Source organism: Astatotilapia calliptera, chromosome 17, assembly GCF_900246225.1.
Source record: "Astatotilapia calliptera chromosome 17, fAstCal1.2, whole genome shotgun sequence".
NCBI classification, from domain to species: Eukaryota; Metazoa; Chordata; class Actinopteri; order Cichliformes; family Cichlidae; genus Astatotilapia; species Astatotilapia calliptera.
In genome coordinates this window covers 13,274,580-13,295,831 of record NC_039318.1, presented here as the reverse complement: position 1 = coordinate 13,295,831, position 21,252 = coordinate 13,274,580, and the positions used below count along the sequence as shown (strand labels likewise).

The following is a 21,252-nucleotide window of genomic DNA, read 5'->3' as shown; positions in this document are numbered from 1 at the left end:
ATTAAAAAACAAAAAATGACAGTACAAACAAACAGGAAATTGGAGAGCTGGAACCTAAGGATAATAGCTGTGCTCAGTCAGGTTACAGACATTTTCTCCATTGTAGGAACTGTGAAAGACCACGTTATGTCATAATGTTAAATTGTTTAAATTCTAGTCTTGCATCTGTCCAAAGTAGTACTATCTGACACTAGAGAGACAGCTGAAGAATGGTGAAGGAGGCCAAGGAGATACTTGTGAATAAGAGACGAGCTGTGAGATGAGCCTCCTCACATACAGCAACAGTAAACAGGGTGAACATAGCGTGTTACTTGAGTCTGGCAGGTGTTTTCAGCAAAGGTTTGAGAAAATGAGACCAAATGAAGTCAAAGCTGCACTCCATAACGTCAGTATGGGAATATTTTTGGATTAAGCCACATAAAGAGATCCCATTAGCACCAACGGGCCAGTGCTGGCTGTGGCAGTACAAGTAACTCTGTGTACCTCTGTGCCAAAAGTCTAATATTCATTTGCATGTAATTCTCGTTAATGGAGCCACAAGTCCACTTTGTTTGTTTAGTTTTTAGGTGTGTGGCACCAGTTTATATTCTTCTGACAACAGACTAAGCCTAAAAATAATAATAATGGCATCACTGCTTTCTCACATTTGTCCTGGATATATTTGGGCTGCATTACTGTCAGTCTTCTTCTAATGTGATAAAGGAAAAAGGCAGAGACCATTAACGGTGATGAGACTTGGCAATTGAAAGAGAACCATCAACATCAACATCATCATCGTGGTCTCCTTGCTAGGTGTGAGGGTTTTTTTTAAACAAGCTAAAGTGCGTGTGCGTGTGGAAGAGCTTTATTAACGCATCAACTTTCTACAGCACACTTGGTCCTAATGAAAGTCTAAAGAATTTTAAGTAATTGACACCCAAAACGAAAAAAGTACACAGACAGCAAGAGGTAAAAGGTGTGTGTGTGTGTGTGTGTGTGTGTGTGTGTGTGTGTGTGTGTGTGTGTGTGTGTGTGTGTGTGTGTGTGTGTGCGCGCGCACGTACTTGCGCTGTGTGATCAAAGATAACAGTCCAATCACATTTGCGTGGCCTGTGCCGATTTGCATTTAGTGATTCACGAGGAGACAGATGGACAGATGATGACAGCGAGGGAAGAAAAAAGAAAGTGGAGGAGGAGGAAGAGGAGGAGGAAGGTACAGAGTAGAGGGAGTGAGCCAGAGAGAAAAGAAGGGAGAGTGGTGACAAGCTGCTGTCCAGGGAAGCAATTAGATGGACTCTGCTACTGTCACTTAAGACAGGAGGATGGAGAACAAATAAAAAAGTGAAAAATAGGAAAAGAGCTGTGTTGAATCTTATAAGGTTTCGCTTAGCTCGTCTTGTGTAGTCCTGTGAGAACAAGCCCAGAGATGCACAGAAACAGGCAATGGCTAAGCTTCAAACCACATGCAGTAGCTGTAACGTCAACAGTCCAACTCCCATCTGGATGACCTCTGTTGCACACACACACACACACACACACACACACACACACACACTGAGAATAAAGGCAAAAAGCCAAAAAATAATCTTACTAAGGTGCATACTTTGCTCTGTCCAAGAGCCAAATGCTCAGCTCCAATTACTAAAACCCTAATATGAATAATTAATCTCAATGTGTGGTAAAGCAGAAGCAGTCACATGAAAAGGCCTCCTCACAACACCAGTCACGTATAATCTTCTTCAACCCAGTCATTACAAAGTAAATGATGGATGATGACAGCCGACTTGCATAACCCTGTGGAAATACGTTTATTAAGTTTGAAGTTATAATTTCATTACACCGATTTTAGAAAAGGTGGATCAACAGTTATGCTCACAATATCATTCTAGAGATGATTTGGCAGGCAAATATTGTAACATTATTTCTGCACAGCCTATTTAAATGGCTGTACCCATTTACATGTTTAGTTTGCTTTTTGTTGGTCTCGATAAGATTCAAAACACTAATGTAGGAACATTATGCCAGATGATCATCAGTTTAGGCAATTTTCTATGATTAAGATTGGGCACTGCTTAGATCTAACTTCTATTCAGTCAGCCAACGTCAAGTTCTTATCAAATCCTGAGTCCAAGAAAGAAAATGGCAAAGTGATGAAGCAAAAGACCTTAAATACACACACAAGTTCACTTGTAACTTTTCCATAATTCTCTTATACATTATTACATTATTCAGATGTGTTAGTTGTTGGATGCACCCATTGTTTATTAACAGGTTCTAAAATATATTTTTTTCCTTCACTCCCTCCAAAGGGCAGAGCTACACTAAAACTTTGTTGTTTTTATAATAGCACACTGATGTCAGCCTGTTATTGTGACATCATAGGACACTGTAGTGAAAAAAATCAACAGTGTGTTATACAGCTCTCTCCATGTCCTTCCCACTGTCGCCAAGGTGCTTGCTTATCTGAGATCATCTAATTGTTGGGGTTTTCTCTGTATTATTGTATTACAATTATTCACCTTACAATATTAAGCACCTTAAGGTGATTTCTGTTGTGATTTGGTGCTATATAAATAAAGCTGAATTGAATTTATTGAACTGAATATAGTTTCTTAATTTTTCCTTTTTCCCAAGGTAGACTTTGACCTTGGGAGCTAACAATGAAGGTCCAGGTTAAATGCTTAGCCAACCGAGGTAGTCATGTCCCCCAAGGCCTAGTATGTTGTAAACTTTGAAGACAATACATAAAAAGTGTGGGTGATATAAAGTTTATCTGATTTTCACATTTTGTATCACATTGACCGGATTTTCACCAAAATAATATTAGCTTGAGCCGTTTTTGGTATCTACTATAATCACACAATATTGGAAAATGATATATTAAAAACTGACAGACTGACAAACAAACAAGCGAAACTGATTCCATACTCCGTCCCATCAGCCGGAGAATAATCTGCAGGATGAATAAAACCTTTAAAATGTATCTTTATTCTTATTTTGTTAAATTTTATTTATCATCAATGTTCCCTCTAAGCTGCGCGCGTGCGCAATTGCGCACTGCTGGCACGGTCTCTGCGCACAGAAAATCTGCGTTGCACACACAAAAAAAAAAACCTAAGCTGAATTGAAATTAAAATTAATACTTTAACAATTCTGTTTTGCAGTGTTAGTCAGTAAGTGACTGGCTGCTCCCGTATGGGATTAGAACGATGCCACCTTATCACATAGTCCAGCCAATGATGCGATTCACACTGGTATATACGCAGCTGATCAACGTGGTTGTCAGGCTATGACAGCATCCTTATGTGCAGACACCGCTGTTTTAGCTAGCAAAGCGGCGTGGCTGATGTGGAGTGAAGCCACGTTAATGACAACGTGGACAACCATTGGAGATGTGAGCAGGACAGACGGAACAATTGATGGAAAAAGTGTGGACTTTATACCAGTTTTTAAATTGTGTTGATAGGCCACGTAAAACCAGAGTTATGATAAAAAATATCTGCAATGTTTGGTTTTCCTCCTGAATACTATCGTTGTTTATATTTACTGCGGGAAGAAACGGTAAAAACTGCGTTTTATAAGGAAAACGCTCGAAAGCCTGTGAGCAAAAACAACGCCAAAAAACCCCACCCTTTCCTATTGGTGGAAAAATGTATCATGTCGACCAATCAAAAAATGATATGGCAACAGTTGTTTAGGAAGGGGGAAGTTTTAGGAGTGACGGCGGTGTTTTGAGATGTGAGAGATTTGCGACGTTTAGCGCAAATCCTGTGTAGTTCGTGTGTAGTGTAGTCAATAGTTTTGTTGTGTGTGTCACAACAAGGCGACTGCTGAATGTTGCAGGTGTTACAGCAGTGATACATCTGCTGTTGTCAGGCCTGCAGGTATCAGGCTGTTGTTCTCCTTTATCTCATAGTGGACAGAAATTATTTTTTGGAGTGGCACAAAGCTGATTGTTCTGTAAATAGTTTGAAATGTTTATTTAAAAAAACGCCTTGGCTGCATTTTTAGGTAAACAGCTGCAAAAAACTTTGTTGTTTGCAAAACTCAGTTACGTTTTTGAAGAAGTAACTATATAATTAATTGCCCAACATTAGTCATTATATACTGTATTTTGCAGACAGAGAGTTACAGGACTCTCTCCCAGACCACAGACTTATAATACAAGTCAGAGCTTTATAAAAAAAAAGAGAAAAAGAAAGAAAGAAAGCTGTGTTTTCAAAATTGGAGTTCAAGTTATTTTTACTTCCAATAATATTAACATTCTACACAGGTCATGAACAAGATTTTTTTTGTAATTTTCATTGTAAGTGGGCTAAAGCAGTTAATTAAAAGTAGTCTAACATAAATGTAAATGCTGTAATTTGATTATTTTAATAAACCATGTAACTTGGATGGATTCGATGCTGGCGTGACCACAGTGCACACGTCTGCTGTCGCTCACAGTGGTCCAAGTGTCCACTCAGGGAGTTTGTGTGTTCGCTCAGACACATGAAACATTAGAGGGAACATTGCTTATCATTGAGAAAATTTGTTGAAAATTAAAAAGTTAACCGTTTCAAGATACACTTATGTTGTTGAAGGATGGGGTAAAACTCGTGTTATCAAAAATGGCATCGATACCATTCTTAAAATTCTTCCAGAAACTTCCAACACTTTAAATAAAAAGAAAAAAATCTAAATATCTTTGAAACTGCTGCTGCATTTACTGAGCCTAAGCCTGAGGCAGTTATCGTTAAGCTCAATGTTCCTGCTTCCAAACTAAACACACCCTTCTAGACATCTGAAGCAACTAACAGCCAAGCTAATCAACTTTCCATTCAGCAACACCATTACCAAACCACACAAACCACCAGCAACACAAGTCAGAGATATTAATCTCTTGGAGGAATGGAGACAAATAAAAGGGAAGAGAACAGATTATGGATGTAAACACTGACAAAAAAAAGGACAAGGAAAAGCTTGCTGAGCGTTTTAATGGCAGCGACATCGAAAAAAGAGCAACGACTGCTGCAGGACAAGTTGCTGAGTACATCCCTTGGCCTATGCATTTTGGTATTTCGTCCATGCTGTCACACATGCATACTGTCAGAGCAGCAATAGGCCAATGAGCTTTTTGCCAGCATGTGCTGTCTTTATCAGTGCAACAACGAGGACAAAAGCCTCCACTGAAAGACAGGGATTCCCTGGATAACCCTCACTATTGTTTTCCAACAGCCCTGGTTCCGCAGCGCTGCCGCATCAGTACACATACCTCAGGATCGGCGGCATCACGTGAATGCGACGGTGTTGGATGGACGGATTGATGCCTTCAGATTTCTAACAGGCTGTTTAAAGCCTCACCCCATTTGTCAATGGTGCGTATGTAAATGTGTACAGACCTGCCTCTCTGCCATTTTCTTTTTTTCTTTTTCTTTTTTTTCTGCCATTTTCACTCTCTGGCTGAAGTTTCACATCAGAGCTGAGTTAAGTTTTAGCAGCAGAGACCTGAAACCAAACTAAGACAAGCCTCAAAGCGTTTTCCATATTTAGTGAAAAGAAATTAAAGTATGGCCAAAAGTCTTCCTGACCTGAAATTGTAATTATATCTGGAACCATAATAATTGTCCCTCTCTCGAGGGACAATATTGAGAAGCTTTTTTTCCCATCCAGTCTGTGTGATCTCAAATTAATTGTCAATATAAATAATAAACAGTGTATTAACAGCAATGACACAAATCATTTCTTCAGGCCTTAGAAATGCACGTGTAGATGCAGTTAATCAAAGACTGACTCAAAAAGATGACAATTAAAGGTCATCGGGCCACAAATCTGCGTGGAATTTGCTCACACTGTTTTGTTCGAGCAACGGAGCAATGCATTCAAATTAAGCAGGGACAGTGGACAGGCCAATTTAGCGATAAACACATCATCATTTATCGAGAAAGCCTCTGGCAACAGGTGAGCCGTGGCATTCGGGACGCGAAGCCCACCATTTAAATTAAACACCAAATGAGCTGCAGTTCGAATGTGCCAAATTTGCAGCCAGCTCATAATCTGCTTTGATGAGATTTTATCAAGCGCTGGCGATCCCACCAGATAGTAATGTAGGCATCGAGGCTGATAATAATGGAGGCTTAACTTTTAAAATGCAGACCATGGGCCAGCTAACAAGCTGCCGGTAAAGTGCCTCCAATTTGCTAATGGTGAGGAGAGGCTGTAAGGAAAGAAAATAAGAGAAAGAGGGACAGATGGAGAGGCTGAAGGCAGCGAGATGTGGGAAAGCAACAAAGATCAAAGGATGTGAGAGGATTAGAGACTTTTTTAATGGAATATCTCCACTGTAATAAGTAGGAAAATAAGGAGAGCACGAGAGGAAGGGCAGGGAGTAAGTAACGATGTTACAGGTGGGTGTTTAAGGGGGGAATCATTAGCCAAGGAGCTGAAGCAACAACAAAACCACAAATGGAGACACCGAGATACATACACACACACACACACACACACACACACACACACACACACACACACACACACGTTAACACAGATTTGTGTACTGCAGGACACGCTGACATAAACAGTCTCATCACTATGGCCTAATAAGTCCAACAGTGGAGGCTGGCTCAGTGAACTGATATGGTCATGAGGTACAGATGCATGCCAAAGTTGTTCCAAGCAGCACTTTTCAATTACAACAGAGGTCAGGGGAGGAGCTAACAGAGGCTAACACACAAGCAGTAACAAAAACACCTCAGAGAATCATAAAGCTGAGGACCACTGGTTTGTAAAAACAATCTCTGTTGTTATACCATAAGAAATGAAACTGAAACAAAGGCTGGGAAATATGTCTATTTAGGAGATCTAAAAATAGATTAACTCTTTGTGGATCTATCTTTATGTAATCTACAGTGCACGCCCATTAAAGGTGCGTATGTCCTATCCAATGCTTAAGAAATTCGCTCGACCGCCACCCAATGTAAGGGTCCACCTACAACTTACCTAGATTAATAATATTAGTCATTTAAAAAAATCAAATCAACAATGTTTTTAATGGAAATATAATTACTGCTATCCATGAACTTTCAAATGTACTATTTTAACAAGAAAGAAAAAAGTTGCAGTTATTTACCTGCACTGATAAACAGAAAAAAATAGTTTTAGTGGTTAAATGTTATTAATATTCTTAATATATTTATGACTCAAATTTGGATATAAAAACAAATAGTTTGAAATGTTTTTTTTAAACAGACTTGTAAAATATTTGTATTTTCTTGTTTTTATGACAGGTAGTCTAGCACCTGTGTGTTTTGTTACATAATAGAAACGATGGCAAGTCCGCACAAGCTTTTCCAAAGGAAGAGGATTTTGATTCTGTGGGCCACGTGGGTAGGAGTGATGTAAATTTCTTCAACAAACGGTGAGTGCGAAAGCTTGCACGCCTGCCAACTGCACGCGTGCACACGCGCACACACACACACACACACACACACACACACACACACACACACACACACACACACCAGCAGAGACTTTACATTAAAATCAACTAACTGCCCATGTGCCCACAAGGCGGATTTCCATTTTCATTGAAGTATATCATAGGAATGACAAGCCGGCCATCGTGTCTCCAGCTCTCTAGGCTTGAAATCTACCAGCTAAATACCAAACAAATACACTTAATGTGTGTTGGGATAGAGCTGTGTGTGGTTTTCCTTTTTTAAAACTTTCTTTTAGTGCCTAAAATGTTTGCACAGTGTTGTACATTAATTGGGTCACTTCGGGCACACATACTATATCTAAAGTGAAAATGAAATAAAAACCGAATCTCTGCGTCTTCTAAAATGACGCAAGGATTGGCTCTCTAGAACAAACAAAGCACACACATATAAAATCAACAGGCTCTCACACTCCCCAGAGACCATCCTGGTAGTGAAAATTATTTGAGTCCTGTGCACACTTGATAGTGTATTTGAGCCTGCATATTTGATACACTCACCTCGGGGAATAAGTCTGTATTTCACACCAATTATTGAAATTCCTACACAGCCATTTTCTGTTCTCCCGGGGACATACATGGTTTTTTTCTTTACTTTCTTGACAGCTGTGTCTGAGCCTTATAGGTCTTTTAAATACCAAAATTGATGTCTGGAGATAGAAATGACTACGGACCAGGGATGACCTGGAGGACAAACGTCTATGCAACATGTTCTTTGTAGAGAGGTCTGAATGTGGCTGTAACCTTGGTGAGTGAGTCATCTCTGCTTCCCAGTTCCTGGATAGCGACTGTTTTGCTTTTGCTTGTGGTTTTTGCTCATTGTTTTGCGCAAATGAGGTTTTGTCATTTAATAACATAGTAACTTTGTGTATTTGAGAGGACCATTGTGAAAGAGAGCAGAAATGTTTTCCCACACTGGGTAAGACATTATTTAATTAAGATTCATTTATGTGGTGACGCAGACCTTTACGAAAGAAAAAACGAGGTTAACAAAGGAAACGACAGTTTCCTTTGTGTGATTAATATTTCATGGCGTGTTTATTAAAGAGCCAAGGGTAATGATATCAACAGCAGAAACATTCATGAAACCAATATAAAGCCCGTTTCCTATTTTAGGCTAATTTGAGTGATCACTGCTGTGTTCAGTATTAAAGTGTAATGAAATTTGCATTAGGGCTCAATATTTTCTCTGTTAAAATATTCAAACAAATCTCTTTGATCAAAGTAAATTCTTCAGGAGGTCCAGTTCAAACTTGATAAAAAGCATCACACAAGGACCACCCTCCTCGTCCCTCAAGATAGATGAACAGATTACTTAGCCTGGCTGGTCTTGACTCAGGACCAGCAGGAGCCAAGACTGATTATAGCGTCCACCTTCAATTCAATTCAGTTTTATTTATATATCGCCAAATCTCAACAACCGTCGCCTCAAGGCGCTTTACATTGTAAGGTACACCCTACAATAATACATACAGAGAAAAACCCAACAATCATGTGGCCCCCTATGAGCAAGCACTTTGGCGACAGTGGGAAGGAAAAACTCCCTTTTAACAGGAAGAAACCTCCAGCAGAACCAGGCTCAGGGAGGGGCGGGGCCATCTGCTGCAACCCGTTGGGGTGAGGTCCATCACCCCCTCACCTTCAGTCCGTCTCCAAAGTACAGCACTACACTCATCAAAAATATTTATTTTAAAATCATTATTTCAGTAATTTCAGTTGGAAAGTAAGCACATTATTTCTGTCTATATTCTTTTAACTACTGTAAATGTCATTCAGAATCAGAATCAGAATCAGAATGGGTTCTATTGCCAAATGTTGAGCCGGTTTACAACATTAGGAAATTGCTGCGGTGCTTCAGTGCAAACATAGTGTCATAAATAGCACTTAAATAGACATGGAAAAAAATAAAAGTAGGGATAAGAATTAAAAGTGCTATGTGGAAAGATATGTGCATGAGATATACATGAGATATATACATGAGAATAAGAATTAAGAGTGCTACGTTGAAAGATATATACATGAGTGCAGGTGGTGATCAGTGCCAAACATAGAATGATGCAGTGAACACAGCGTAGGGTCATGTGTTAGTGGCGGGTACAGTCATATGGTTATTGTTCATGTGTCCAACAGCAGAGGGGAAGAAACTGTTCTTATGGCGAGAGGTTCTGGTGCCCTTCTGAGTACCCTTTCAAATATATAGATGTATAGTTTTTTTTTTTTTTTTTTGGCAAGCCAAAATAATAAAATACTGAACTAGCAAGGAAGCTGCCACAATGATTCACCCACAGGAGCCCTTCATGTGTACAGTGGACTCTCATGAGATGTAATTTGTTTTTTCAATTTTGTGTTTTTTTTCATTATTTTAATGGTTTTCTATCTTAAATAGAGAGTGAACACAGGTCACTGACTAATTTCCGCAAAGTCTACAACATAGATAATACTGAGTCTATTACCACTTACGTGTCTCCTCATGCAAAGTGGTTATCAGCTTGTAAAATCCAGTTCCAAGAACCCTATTTTATATTGGCAATCACATAACACATTTACATTTTTAACATGAAAATACAACTGAATATAAGATCCATCTATCCAGTTCCTTACTCAGCTTCTCAAATCAGGATTGTAGCATGGCTGGAGTCACGTGTCAAAAGGCCAGAGGCAGGGTAGGCCCTGGACTGGTCACCAGTCCACGCCGATTACCAGTCATGACTCACCTGTCAGTGGAGCCAGAATCTAGGAAAAGGTCACCAACATGTAGCCACACATCTGAAAGCATATTGATATGCTCTCTAGATATTTAGACTGTACTAATGATATTTTAACCTTTGCCATTGATTAAAATGCTATTAACAACTTATACCAAGTACATAAGTTGTTGGCATGTAAAACCCTCAACATCAAAATATATTGTTTCACCAACGATAGGAGGATTCGGGCTGTCGGAAAATGAGGGCTGCACTTGAGCTCTACAAGTTTCATTCCCATAAAGAGACAGTAAATAGACACGCGCACACATGCAGAGGCTTTATGAGAGGCATGAAAGTAAAAATCAACAACAGTGAGTATCTTTGTTATACTTTCAGCTGCAGTTACATTGTTGGTTTCTACAGATCCAAACTGCTGATGAGTTTACGATCCTCTCTCAACTGAAAGCTGATGAAACTAATGTATACACTACCACGTGTCACTAAGAGTGCGGAGGATTCGGAACTTGAACCTTAACTTTGTGACATTTCCTCCCTTTCACCTTGACATCATCAACCACTGCAGCACAGAAAAAAAGAAAGAAAAGAGGAGCAAAATCTGGTTATTCTTTCTAAGCTGTGAGATTGAAGAGAGTGTAGGTGAAAGAGAGACACAGGGAAGGGAGCAAAAGAGAGAGAGAGAGGAAGGAGAGGGTGAGTCAGACTGTAAACACTCGGTTGGTGTGATGTTATCCAGCTGCCATGAAAACTGATCCAAATGGCTGGCAAGTCTGAGCAACCAAAACACAAAAACAGATACACGCAAGACCAACATTACTCTCACTATAAAACACAGCAGTCCATTTGTTATGACACACACTAAACATATGCAGACATGTAAACAGTGCGTCACCGCAAAAGCATGCGCACACCAGCACAAAACTACAGGAGCTAAATGGACGTGTGCGTTCAGCTTAAGTGACAAGGCGACAAGCCAGGGAGTTACATGGATCACAGCAAAATATTCAGTCCTTCAGCACACACACTCAGACACACACACACTCACACACTGGGTAAATGCTACAGTGGCTTGAAATCAATCCTCCACACCTCTAACTGAACACGCACGGACACACTAACACGAGCTCAGGAAGCATTTTCTAGCCTGTCTGCTGAGGCTGCAGTCCACCTACAACAACCCCATTTGTACTTATTTCAATAAGATTACAGAGTTAATGGGCAGAATAACAAGGTTTAAGCTGTGGAGGCTTGTCTACTACAACACGAAACACAAAGACACACCAACAGCCAGGCTCAGCAGGACTCAGGGAATGAAAAAGAAAACATTTACAAGAGATTCATTGGTTTCATGACTAACAGTGGTTAGGCCTAATGTCCAAGTTATAATCTGAGAACATCCCCAGTTCCATAAAATCTTGGGACATTGTGCAAAAATGTAAATAAAAACAGAATGCAACGATTTGCAGACCTCGTTGACTTATATTCTATTCACAACAGAAAACACAAAGCATATCAAATGTTTAAATTAAGACATCTGACTATTTCACGACTCATTTTTAATATCACGGCAGTATACGGCACGTGTCAAAAAGATTTGAACAGGGGCAACAAAAGGTTGGAAAAGTAAATAGTACTAAAAGGAAACAGCTGGAAGAACATTTTGCAACTAATTAGGTAAAGTGACAACACTTCAGTAACATGTAAAGAGCATCTTAGAGAGGTAGACTGGCTGGGCTTCATCTTAAATTAGCATCTACAAATCATGGAAAAATGTCCAAATAATATTCTGCAAAAAGAGAAATCTTTGTGTACGCTGAATTAAAAACAGACATGCTTCTGTCATGCAGGTTAAAGCAGATTATTCACAGAACAAGCCATATGTGAACATGATTCAGAAACGTCACCAAAATGGGCCAAACCTCATTTAAAGTGGAATGAATCCAAATGGAAAACATTAACAACCCATCATCTGAACTAAAGAGGAGAGAGACCGTCCAGCCTGTTATCAGCGCTCAGTTCAAAAGCCTGCATCTCTGATGGTCAGTAAGTGAATACGTTCCTAAGGGAGCGCCAGCTTGCACATGTGGAAAGGGACCATAGGTGCTAAACAGTACATGCACGATGCATATTTCAGCAAGAAAATGCTAAACTGCATACGGCATCTATTACAACAGCACGGCTTCGTAGTTAACGAGTCCGGGTGCCTCTTCAAAAAACAAAGCATAAATGCTCAATGACATAAATATGACAACACAGAATAGCTTAGAAGATAAAACCTACACGAAAGATAGAGCACATTTAAACAGAAATATAAATGAAACCGCTCATGAATGGGAATATTAATATACAACCGATAGGTCACACTACAAACCTTCTTCCACTAACAAACTTACGCTACCGTTTTTGTGTTTCACTGAACAGACAACCCCACAGTGGGACGTCCACTAAAGATCCCTGGTACATAGAAAAGAACCGGCTGGAAAAATTCAGGCAGTGTCAGAAATGCAAAGATTGAACTTTCAAGGAGACTGCTGCTCTGACCCACATCACAAACTGACCTATCCAAATATGATGTACAAGAACATCAGTGACATAGTAGCTCAGACTCCTTTGGCCAATGAGCTAAAAATGACATGTGATATACTATTAGGTGCTTCATATGTGCCATTTTTTTCTTTAAAGTTTAGGGAGAAAAGGCTCAAATTTGAAAAACATTAGAAACAGCAATGGAAATACAGCGAGCCTTTGTTCTCACATACTAATATCTAAATGTATCACAATGTGAATTTCACCACACGTTCACTCAGTCACTACAGAAATCCCGCTTCTCTGACAAATTAAAAAAAGCAAACCACACTTTTTTGACCAGCTTCAAGCTAAAACAAAGCTAACGCAGGAAAAATAATGTCTTGAGGAAAACTCCTTGCTCCTTCCTTGGAGCAACCTCCTCACCTGCCACACCTTTTCTGCAATGTAGCACTGTTGAGTGCTTAATAAAAATTGATGACAATATTACCTGGGAAAAGATGTTGAGGAAAAAAACAAAGCTTGCAACCTTACTTTCACCTGGGGCCCTCAGCAGAGCTCTGTGAGGCTGTGTGTTAATGCTCCTGAAAATATTCTCCTTCTTAATTCAATCAGCTAATGCAATATTGATACAACGAAAAGTTCCCACATTATGTTGTGAAATTACTGCAGTAAGCTCTTGAAATAAAACTGAGTGGTGCTTCAGTGAAGGAGAAAGCGACGGAGAAGAGAAAAAGGAGGAAGGGTGAAAGTGTTGGGTTAATGGAAAACACAGACCATGAGAATGGCAGGCGGCAGTGTGACAGAAGGAACGGCAGAGAGAGAAAGAAAGAAAATGGGGGGGGGGGAGGAAGGACATGGTTGCCACTGGTAACATCACTGTGTTTTTTTAAGAAAACTTAAACTTTACCTAAAACAGCCTCTGATGCTTAATTCTTATTCCGCTCCTCCCACCTCATCAGTGCCTAACACTACCGCAGCGGCCTAATTAGTACAGTGCAGTGGCCGCTGGTCCGATGAGAGCCTGTGTTTCATCAGGCTCTCATTTGCTCTGAAACACCATTAACCTTTTGGACAGGCTGGTGCTTTGATATCTCAGCTGTTTACAGCTCCGCTCGACTTTCCAAAAGTGTTTTGTTTCAGGTGCTTGGCTGACTGCTGCGACTAAATATAGCCACTATGGAAGATTTCCCTGGAAAGGGACACACTCTAAGGGCAGAGGGTCGTCTGTGTGTGTGTGTGTGTGTGTGTGTGTGTGTGTGTGTGTGTGTGTGTGTGTGTGTGTGTGTGTGTGTGTGTGTGTGTATTTGAAGGTCCTCTCATATTTCCTGACTTATGAGGACTTAATGTGGAAAATTGTCATTACAAGAAGCTCAGCTTTAAAACAGCAGGAGGAATTTGAATTGTGATAGAAACTGCTAACATATGCAAGAAATATATAATACTTTGGTTAAGTTAGACATGTAGTGGTTGAGGTTTAATCAGTTAATACTTGGTAAAATAACAGTTTTGAACATAAAAACCCCAAATCATTAACTGAATGATAGTAATAGCAACTAATCTATGGACAATCCCCAAGCTTGTTTTCAAGTTTAACACACGCACACACCCCTACACCCACACACACACGTAAACCTGTGAAACAGAACTAGTTAGTTCAGTTGCTGAAATCAGATATCCATGAATGTTCTTGACTGCAGGGAGGGTTGGTGCCTATCACAGCTCTCACTGGGGTACACCCTGGACAGGTTGCCAGAGCTATCACAGGGCTAACACAGAGAGACACAATCACTGATGCTCCCATTCACACCTATGGCCAGTTTATAATCACAGATCAATCTAACAAGCATTTGTTTGAAGTGTAGGAAGAAGCAGAAACTAACTGGGGAGAATCCATGCAAGGCACAAGGAGAATGTGCAAACTCCACGGCTCATATGGAAAAGGCTTTCCAGACAAATGATTGTTTAACAATCAATAGTCAGGGAATAACTCAAAGTACAACTAAACAGGGCTGCTGCATTGACGTCGTCCTATCATGATGCTATAAATACTGTAATGTACAATCTAGTTGTGGAATACAGATGGCGAGCGCTGTAGACTTCACATGTAGGTTATCAGCGGATATCAGTGAACTTTTTGTGACAGTTCCATGGACCGTGAATAAAGCCAGACACTAGGGATGGCATTCAAGAAAGAAACCCAGGTTCTCTGGCACAAAGCCAAAGGATTAATGTTTTCTAAGAAATAAAAAGAAGCCTGATGGGTACTGAGAATACACTGGGAGCACACTGAGACCAAGATACACTTGTCCAGGATTTTTGGCATAAATTTGGTCAGGACTACAATAGTGAAAAACAGTCACAATAGTGAGGCACAGCGGTAGGTTTGCAATGACATGGGCTGCTTGAGTGCAAAAGGTGTTGGGTAGATGACATTTATAGATGGCGGCGTGAATGTCTGTGGATATACCAAAATACTATCTGACAAGATGGTTTCCAGTCTCCACAATTCTGGCAGAAGAAGAATGTTCCAGCAAGATAACGATTCAAAACACACTGACACAGTCAGAGAAGACTGAAGGTAAGAACTCTGACCTGGAAAAATATCTCGCCTGGCTTGAATCCAATCAAACACCTTTGAGGTATTTTTATGTGAAACCAAGAGCAACACACATCCAAGATCTCTGAAAAGTAGCGAGATCTCTCCAGAAAAAAAAATACTGACTCAGTCAACAGAATAAAGGACGTGAGATGTTGAAACAAATTATATATTCAAATCTTATTGACAGATGAAATGAGATCATGTCATTTTTTAAAAGTATATCTAAACTATAAATTTTTCATTTTACACAAGAATACACACTCTGGAAATGAACTTGCAAGCGTTAAAGTTACACTGTGACAGGTGATACAAGTTTCAAAATTTGATATTTTGGTGATAATGCACTGGGGTGTACTCACATCTGTTGTGTATTCTAACTATAAATACAAATTACCCGTGACAGATATGGGATAGCTGTGTGTTTAGGGTACATGTACATTTACATGAACATTTACAATTTCAGCCACAGGACAATTTCATCACCCATTACATCCTGAAATAGCAGTTAAGGGACAGGTTAGAGTTAAGCATTGAGTTGGGGTGGTTATTATTAGGGGATAACTAAGGCTACGTTCACACTGCAGGTCTTGATGCTCAATTCCGATTTTTTGATCAAATTTGATTTTTTTTGTCTGCGTGTTCACACTAAAAATAAAATGCGACAGCAAACGCGCTCTAGTGTGAACGCTCAAAGCGGCCCGCATGCGCAAAAGAAGACGTCACACACAAGGCGCTCTGTTTGAACCCAGAGCAAACAGTATTGTTTGACTGATGGCCCTTAATATAAAGACTTTGGACTTCACGTTTCCCAATTTTTGCTTTAAGTTATTTTGTTATTTACATAATAATGTAGATAAACTAATAATTACTCTTATTGCTTATTGTTTTAGAGAGGAGCGGTGCTTCAAAGGATAGTTGCAGATTTCTGTCAGAATCTGCAGATTATACAGTACAAATAAAATGTTTACGTTTCTCCAACGTTGTCTTCCTAACAGTTTCACTGACATCTACACTGGATGGCCAGGAAGCGTTCGCGATGTCTTATCGGGCGCTGATAATTGGCATCTGTCTTGTGTCAGTGACGTAAAGGACGGATTTAATGCGACATGACCGTTCAAACAGCAGTCGCTTTCTAAAACATCGGATATGTATCGGATTCAGTACCACATACGAAAGTGACCCAGATCGGATTTGAAAATATCGGATTTGTGCCGTTCACACTGTCATACCATGATCGGATATGGGTCGCATAGGGTAAAAAAATCGGATTTGATGCGCTTTCGCCTGCAGTGTGAACGTAGCCTAAGGTGGTTAGGATCTTCAATAGCACAAGTACACAAGTGTGACTTTGTGTGTATGTCAGGTTAGAGTTGAGTTTTACCTGTTCCTTTGTTGCGGTCCACAAAGCAGTACTTCAGTTCATATTCTTTCAGAATTTCATGGACTTCCTATAAAAAAAGTAAGGGACAATTTGGTCAAACAGAATGGTAGAAGTCATTAATGTAAAAAGAATAGAGAAAAAAAACTACAAAACTCTTGATTATACAATAATCAAAGTAGTATCAGTAAACCACAATGATCTTAAAAAACTGTTTTGGAAAAATATCAGAATAAATGCAAACACAATGAAAGACTTAAGCAGTGAATATACAAGGGAAAAAAGGTTCTATCTTAAATGGAAAAGTAAGCTATTACATTCCAATACACAAACTGTGAGAGAAACCTTTGCATTATTAGCATGTGACAGATGCTCATCATCTTTCTCTACTCTAGTCTAGTAACAGCTATTGACTCAGATAAAGGTAAATTTTTGTCATATATAATTATATAGTCTAATGTCATAATTGATACAGGGCTCAATGTTAACACAACTTAGTTATACCAACAACTGAAATAAACTGAAACCCCATTAAAAAAAATCTCCTTTACTCCACAGATGAAGATTTATTCTTTGCATAAGCAGAAGTAAAGCTTTTTTCATTTAATGTTGTGCTTTTCTGGTGAAACTGAAAGAATGGATGCTGCACAAGAAAGCAAAAGCAAAGCTTTGAACAAAGTTGTGGGGATAATGGTACAAAACAACTAAAAATAACGCAAATTTTCAAAATAACTAAGAGCTCAGACAGCACTTACACCCTTTAAAAAACCCTGATAATGTCAGCATGATTACTTGAAACTCACTTTTCAATCGAACAAACTTCTCTGCAAAAATGTCTTTGATGGGAAGTTTCCATATTTGCACTGATTTGTTTTTTTAAACAGGTAATTGTTGTTTTTTGTGTTGTTCAAATGAATAATACTAATACTGTGCTTGACATTCTTCCATCTCGCATAGCTAAGGACTGTTTTGATGTAATCAGACCCAGTATCCTATTTCTTATGAACTTTTCCTTGCTCTCAGGCTGTGTTCCTTTGACTTTTAAGCATGCTGTAGTCCACCCGATTCTTAAAAAAAGAAACTCTGACTGTTATGACCTTTCAAACTACAGACCGATATCTAAGCTTTCGTTCTTGTCCAAGATCCTGGAGAGACTAGTTCTCTCCCAGCTCCAGGCGTACTTGGACACAAACAATATTGCTGAGAAATTTCAATCTGCTGTTAAGCCATTGCATAGCACTGAAACAGCGTTGGTTAGAGTTCTTAATGATATTCTTGTAATCACTGATACTGGATGCTCTATGGTCCTAGTTTTACTGGACCTCTCTTCAGCCTTTGATATGGTGGACCATAACATTTTATTATTAAGACTTGAGCACACTGTGGGTATTAGAGGCACTGCCCTCGACTGGTTTAAATCATATCTCGCTGATAGATCCTTCTCAGTTAACTTGGGCACCTTCTCCTCTTCCTCCGCTCCGGTCTGTTGTGGTGTGCCTCAAGGACCAGTTTTAGGCCCTATTCTCTTCTCATTGTATTTGCTCCCTCTAGGCGCAATCTTTGAAGAATACAATATCGCCTTCCACTGTTACGCTGATGACATACAGATCTATTTTGAACTTACTGATGACCTTGCTGTGTCCCTATACTACTTTCAAGAATGCATGCGGGAGGTCAAAGAATGGTTCCTGAGTAATTCTCTTGTTTTAAATGATAAGAAGACTGAGATTGTGGTTTTTAACAGTAAAATCCCTCGTGCCCAACTCTGTGCTGCTCTGGGTTCCTTTGCTAGCTCTTCCTGTTACTATGTCAGTAACTTGGGTGTAGTGCTGGATAGCTCGCTCAAAACTCGATAAGCAAGTGTCTGCTGTAGTGATATCTAGCTTCCCCCAACTGCGCCTTATCTCTAAGGCTGGGCATTATGTTCCGCATGAGGACCTGGAGAAGCTTATTCACGCTTTTGTGACCTCCAGGTTGGATTATTGTAACTCCTTGTACTACGGTCTTCCCTCTTCTCTTCTTCTTAGACTGCAAACAGTCCAAAATGCAGCAGCCCGCCTCTTTACTGGTACCAGGAAATTTTGCCCTATTACTCCTGTTCTAGCTAGCTTGCATTGACTTCCCATAAAGTATCATATTCAATTTAAAATATTACTCCTACATTCAAAACTATTATTAAATCAGCGCCGAGTTATCTTAGTGAACTTCTCAAACCACATGCTCCTGCTAGAACACTTAGATCTGCCACTCAACTACTTCTGACCCAACCTAGATCTCAGCTGAAGTCCCGGGGTGACCGTGCGTTTGCTCTGGCTGCCCCGGTACTGTGGAATAACCTTCCTCTCGACATCCGCGCATCTGATTCCATTGCACTGTTCAAATCACGACTAAAAACCCACTTATTCAATCTTGCCTTTCCTTCTAGTTAATATTTCTTTCATGATTTTATATCATGCACTTTTATGCTCATTTAATTTCTTCTTTGCTCTGTACCTGTTGCTTTCCTATGTATCAGTGACAGCTACCTGCTTGAATACCTAGTACTTGCTTTGGTCCTATTTCTATTATTTTCCTTCTATTCTCTATGTTACTTGTTAAGCGCCTTGGAATACCCTTGGTTTTTAAGTGTGCTTTATAAATAAAGTTTATTATTATTATTATTATTTTTGGGAGTGTATTCTTAAAAAAGAAATGATTCTATCTGGTGTTGGGCTAATACAAAGATCAGCACTCTATCCAACTACACAAGGGGCACAAACTAATACTAAAGTACAAAAGCAGATTCCACTCTCCAGCAAAATGTGTTATTTGTCTTTTTAGTGCTAGGATGTAATAAAGGTAAGTAAAAGAGAAAAAAAGATCATAACACAATACGTTACAGCCTCTGCTGTCCACGGCTGACTCTGTTAGCCTTCCTGATAGAGTTTACTGATTTTTTCTTTTAAAGATATGCAACAAGCACCCTTGTGGATTTAGTCACTATCATACCTGTCCAAGAGCAGCAATACTGAGGCACTACATAAACGTGGAGGTATTCTCTCCCTCTACTTTTTATGTTCCTACCCAGTTTTATTCAAACGCATAGTCAACAATACAAGCTGGTTTTTAGAAGGGCTTGAGCATGAACAACAACACAAAAGTGGCAACAGTCTTTCATGAATTGATAAGCATTTGTAAGGACACAGCAGCTCTTTATTTTGCTAATGCTGCCTATACGCCGTGCTCTCCTTTCCTGTCATTTAATGCTGGTTAGTTTTTGTGCTTCCATTGAAAGACAGAAAACAAAGAAATCACCTTTGCATAATTATAACACTGGAGCTCTCTTTAATACAATACTCGCACTAGAGCGAATGTAGCTTTGGCATTTGTGGGAGGTCAGGTGGACAGACACTTCATAGAAAACATTTCCACTTTCATTTATCGCATCAATGTTCAGTCAAACAACGACGGAGGTGATTAGGCTTTCTAATGTGTACAGTCTTCTTTCTTTCTACCCTTCTAACAGCCCACTCGTGCACACAGAACAGCCATGTTTTATATCAGCGAAGGCCATGCAAGGCAGCCCACACAGAGGGTCAGCTCACTCACCCTTAAAATCAGTGCAGAGCGAGCTATAATCACAGAGAGGGGGGAAAGAGCCAAAGAGAGATATAAAAATCTATATACAAAGAGGTATTTTGCTTTGGACTTTTGGTGATTCAGCTGTCTTGCTTAAGACAGAAGTGGTTTCAGGGTATTGGCAGCATTATTCTGAAAGTACACTGAAGGGTAAAAAAATCTACCTGAAATTAAATAATTAAACAAATTAAACTTGTTTGATTATTTCTGTTTGTACTGTGAAATTTAAAAATATCCTTTTCTTAAGCATATTAAGAGAGTTTGCTTCATTAGAATTGACAAAAATAAAATTGTATTTTAGAAAACGCAGTGGAAAAATACACATCGGCATATTTCGTCAGCTGTCAGGAAATGAAGACTGCATCATGCTTTCAAGGGACTCAATTATAGTCAAAAACGAGCTGGTAAACAAAGATTTTTTTTTGTTTTTTCTTGCATTACAATGCCAACACACAAGCATATCATTACAACACCGGTTACAAGCAATTAAATAACAAGATAAACATGGAATTCAACAGGAAAGCCACCTAAATATGTCATCATTTCAACAAATGATTCCCAAAGCTCTACTTCTTTGTCCTTTGTTTAAGTGCTTGCATGTTTCTATTCACTTAAAGCTCTGTCTCACAATTGTTGCTTTTCTTCTACTCTTTTTGGTCTTTGTCTGGCATTAATGGCGTGTTTCTGACAAAAAAGCAGAGCTCTTATATTAAGAGGAACACCAACTTGAAGCTAGAAATACCCCTGTGTATGTGATGAAGAAAAATGACAAGTAACAAAAACACGGGACTTTTTCTTTGCCTCCGCATCCTGTGAAATGTAAAAGTTATTCATTAGTAGTTACTGCTCTGGACAGCGTACGGTCAGACACTGCGGTGCACTTTGTGACACTGAGACATGGCTAAATTACACTACTCAGTGACCATCTTTCTCCAAAGCCATTTTATTGCATGGCCCTCTGCTATTCTGT

At 39.4% G+C, this 21,252-nt stretch overlaps 1 protein-coding gene across 1 annotated transcript in view; it reads right to left on the bottom strand.

The window, feature by feature from the left end:
- raver2 (ribonucleoprotein, PTB-binding 2) overlaps positions 1–21,252 on the bottom strand; it is an 89,270-nt gene that overhangs the window by 52,517 nt on the left and 15,501 nt on the right. Inside the window, exon 2 of the mRNA XM_026146201.1 lies at positions 16,668–16,734. Within this exon, the coding sequence (XP_026001986.1) occupies positions 16,668–16,734 (67 nt within the window). The remainder of the gene's footprint in view (positions 1–16,667; positions 16,735–21,252) is intronic.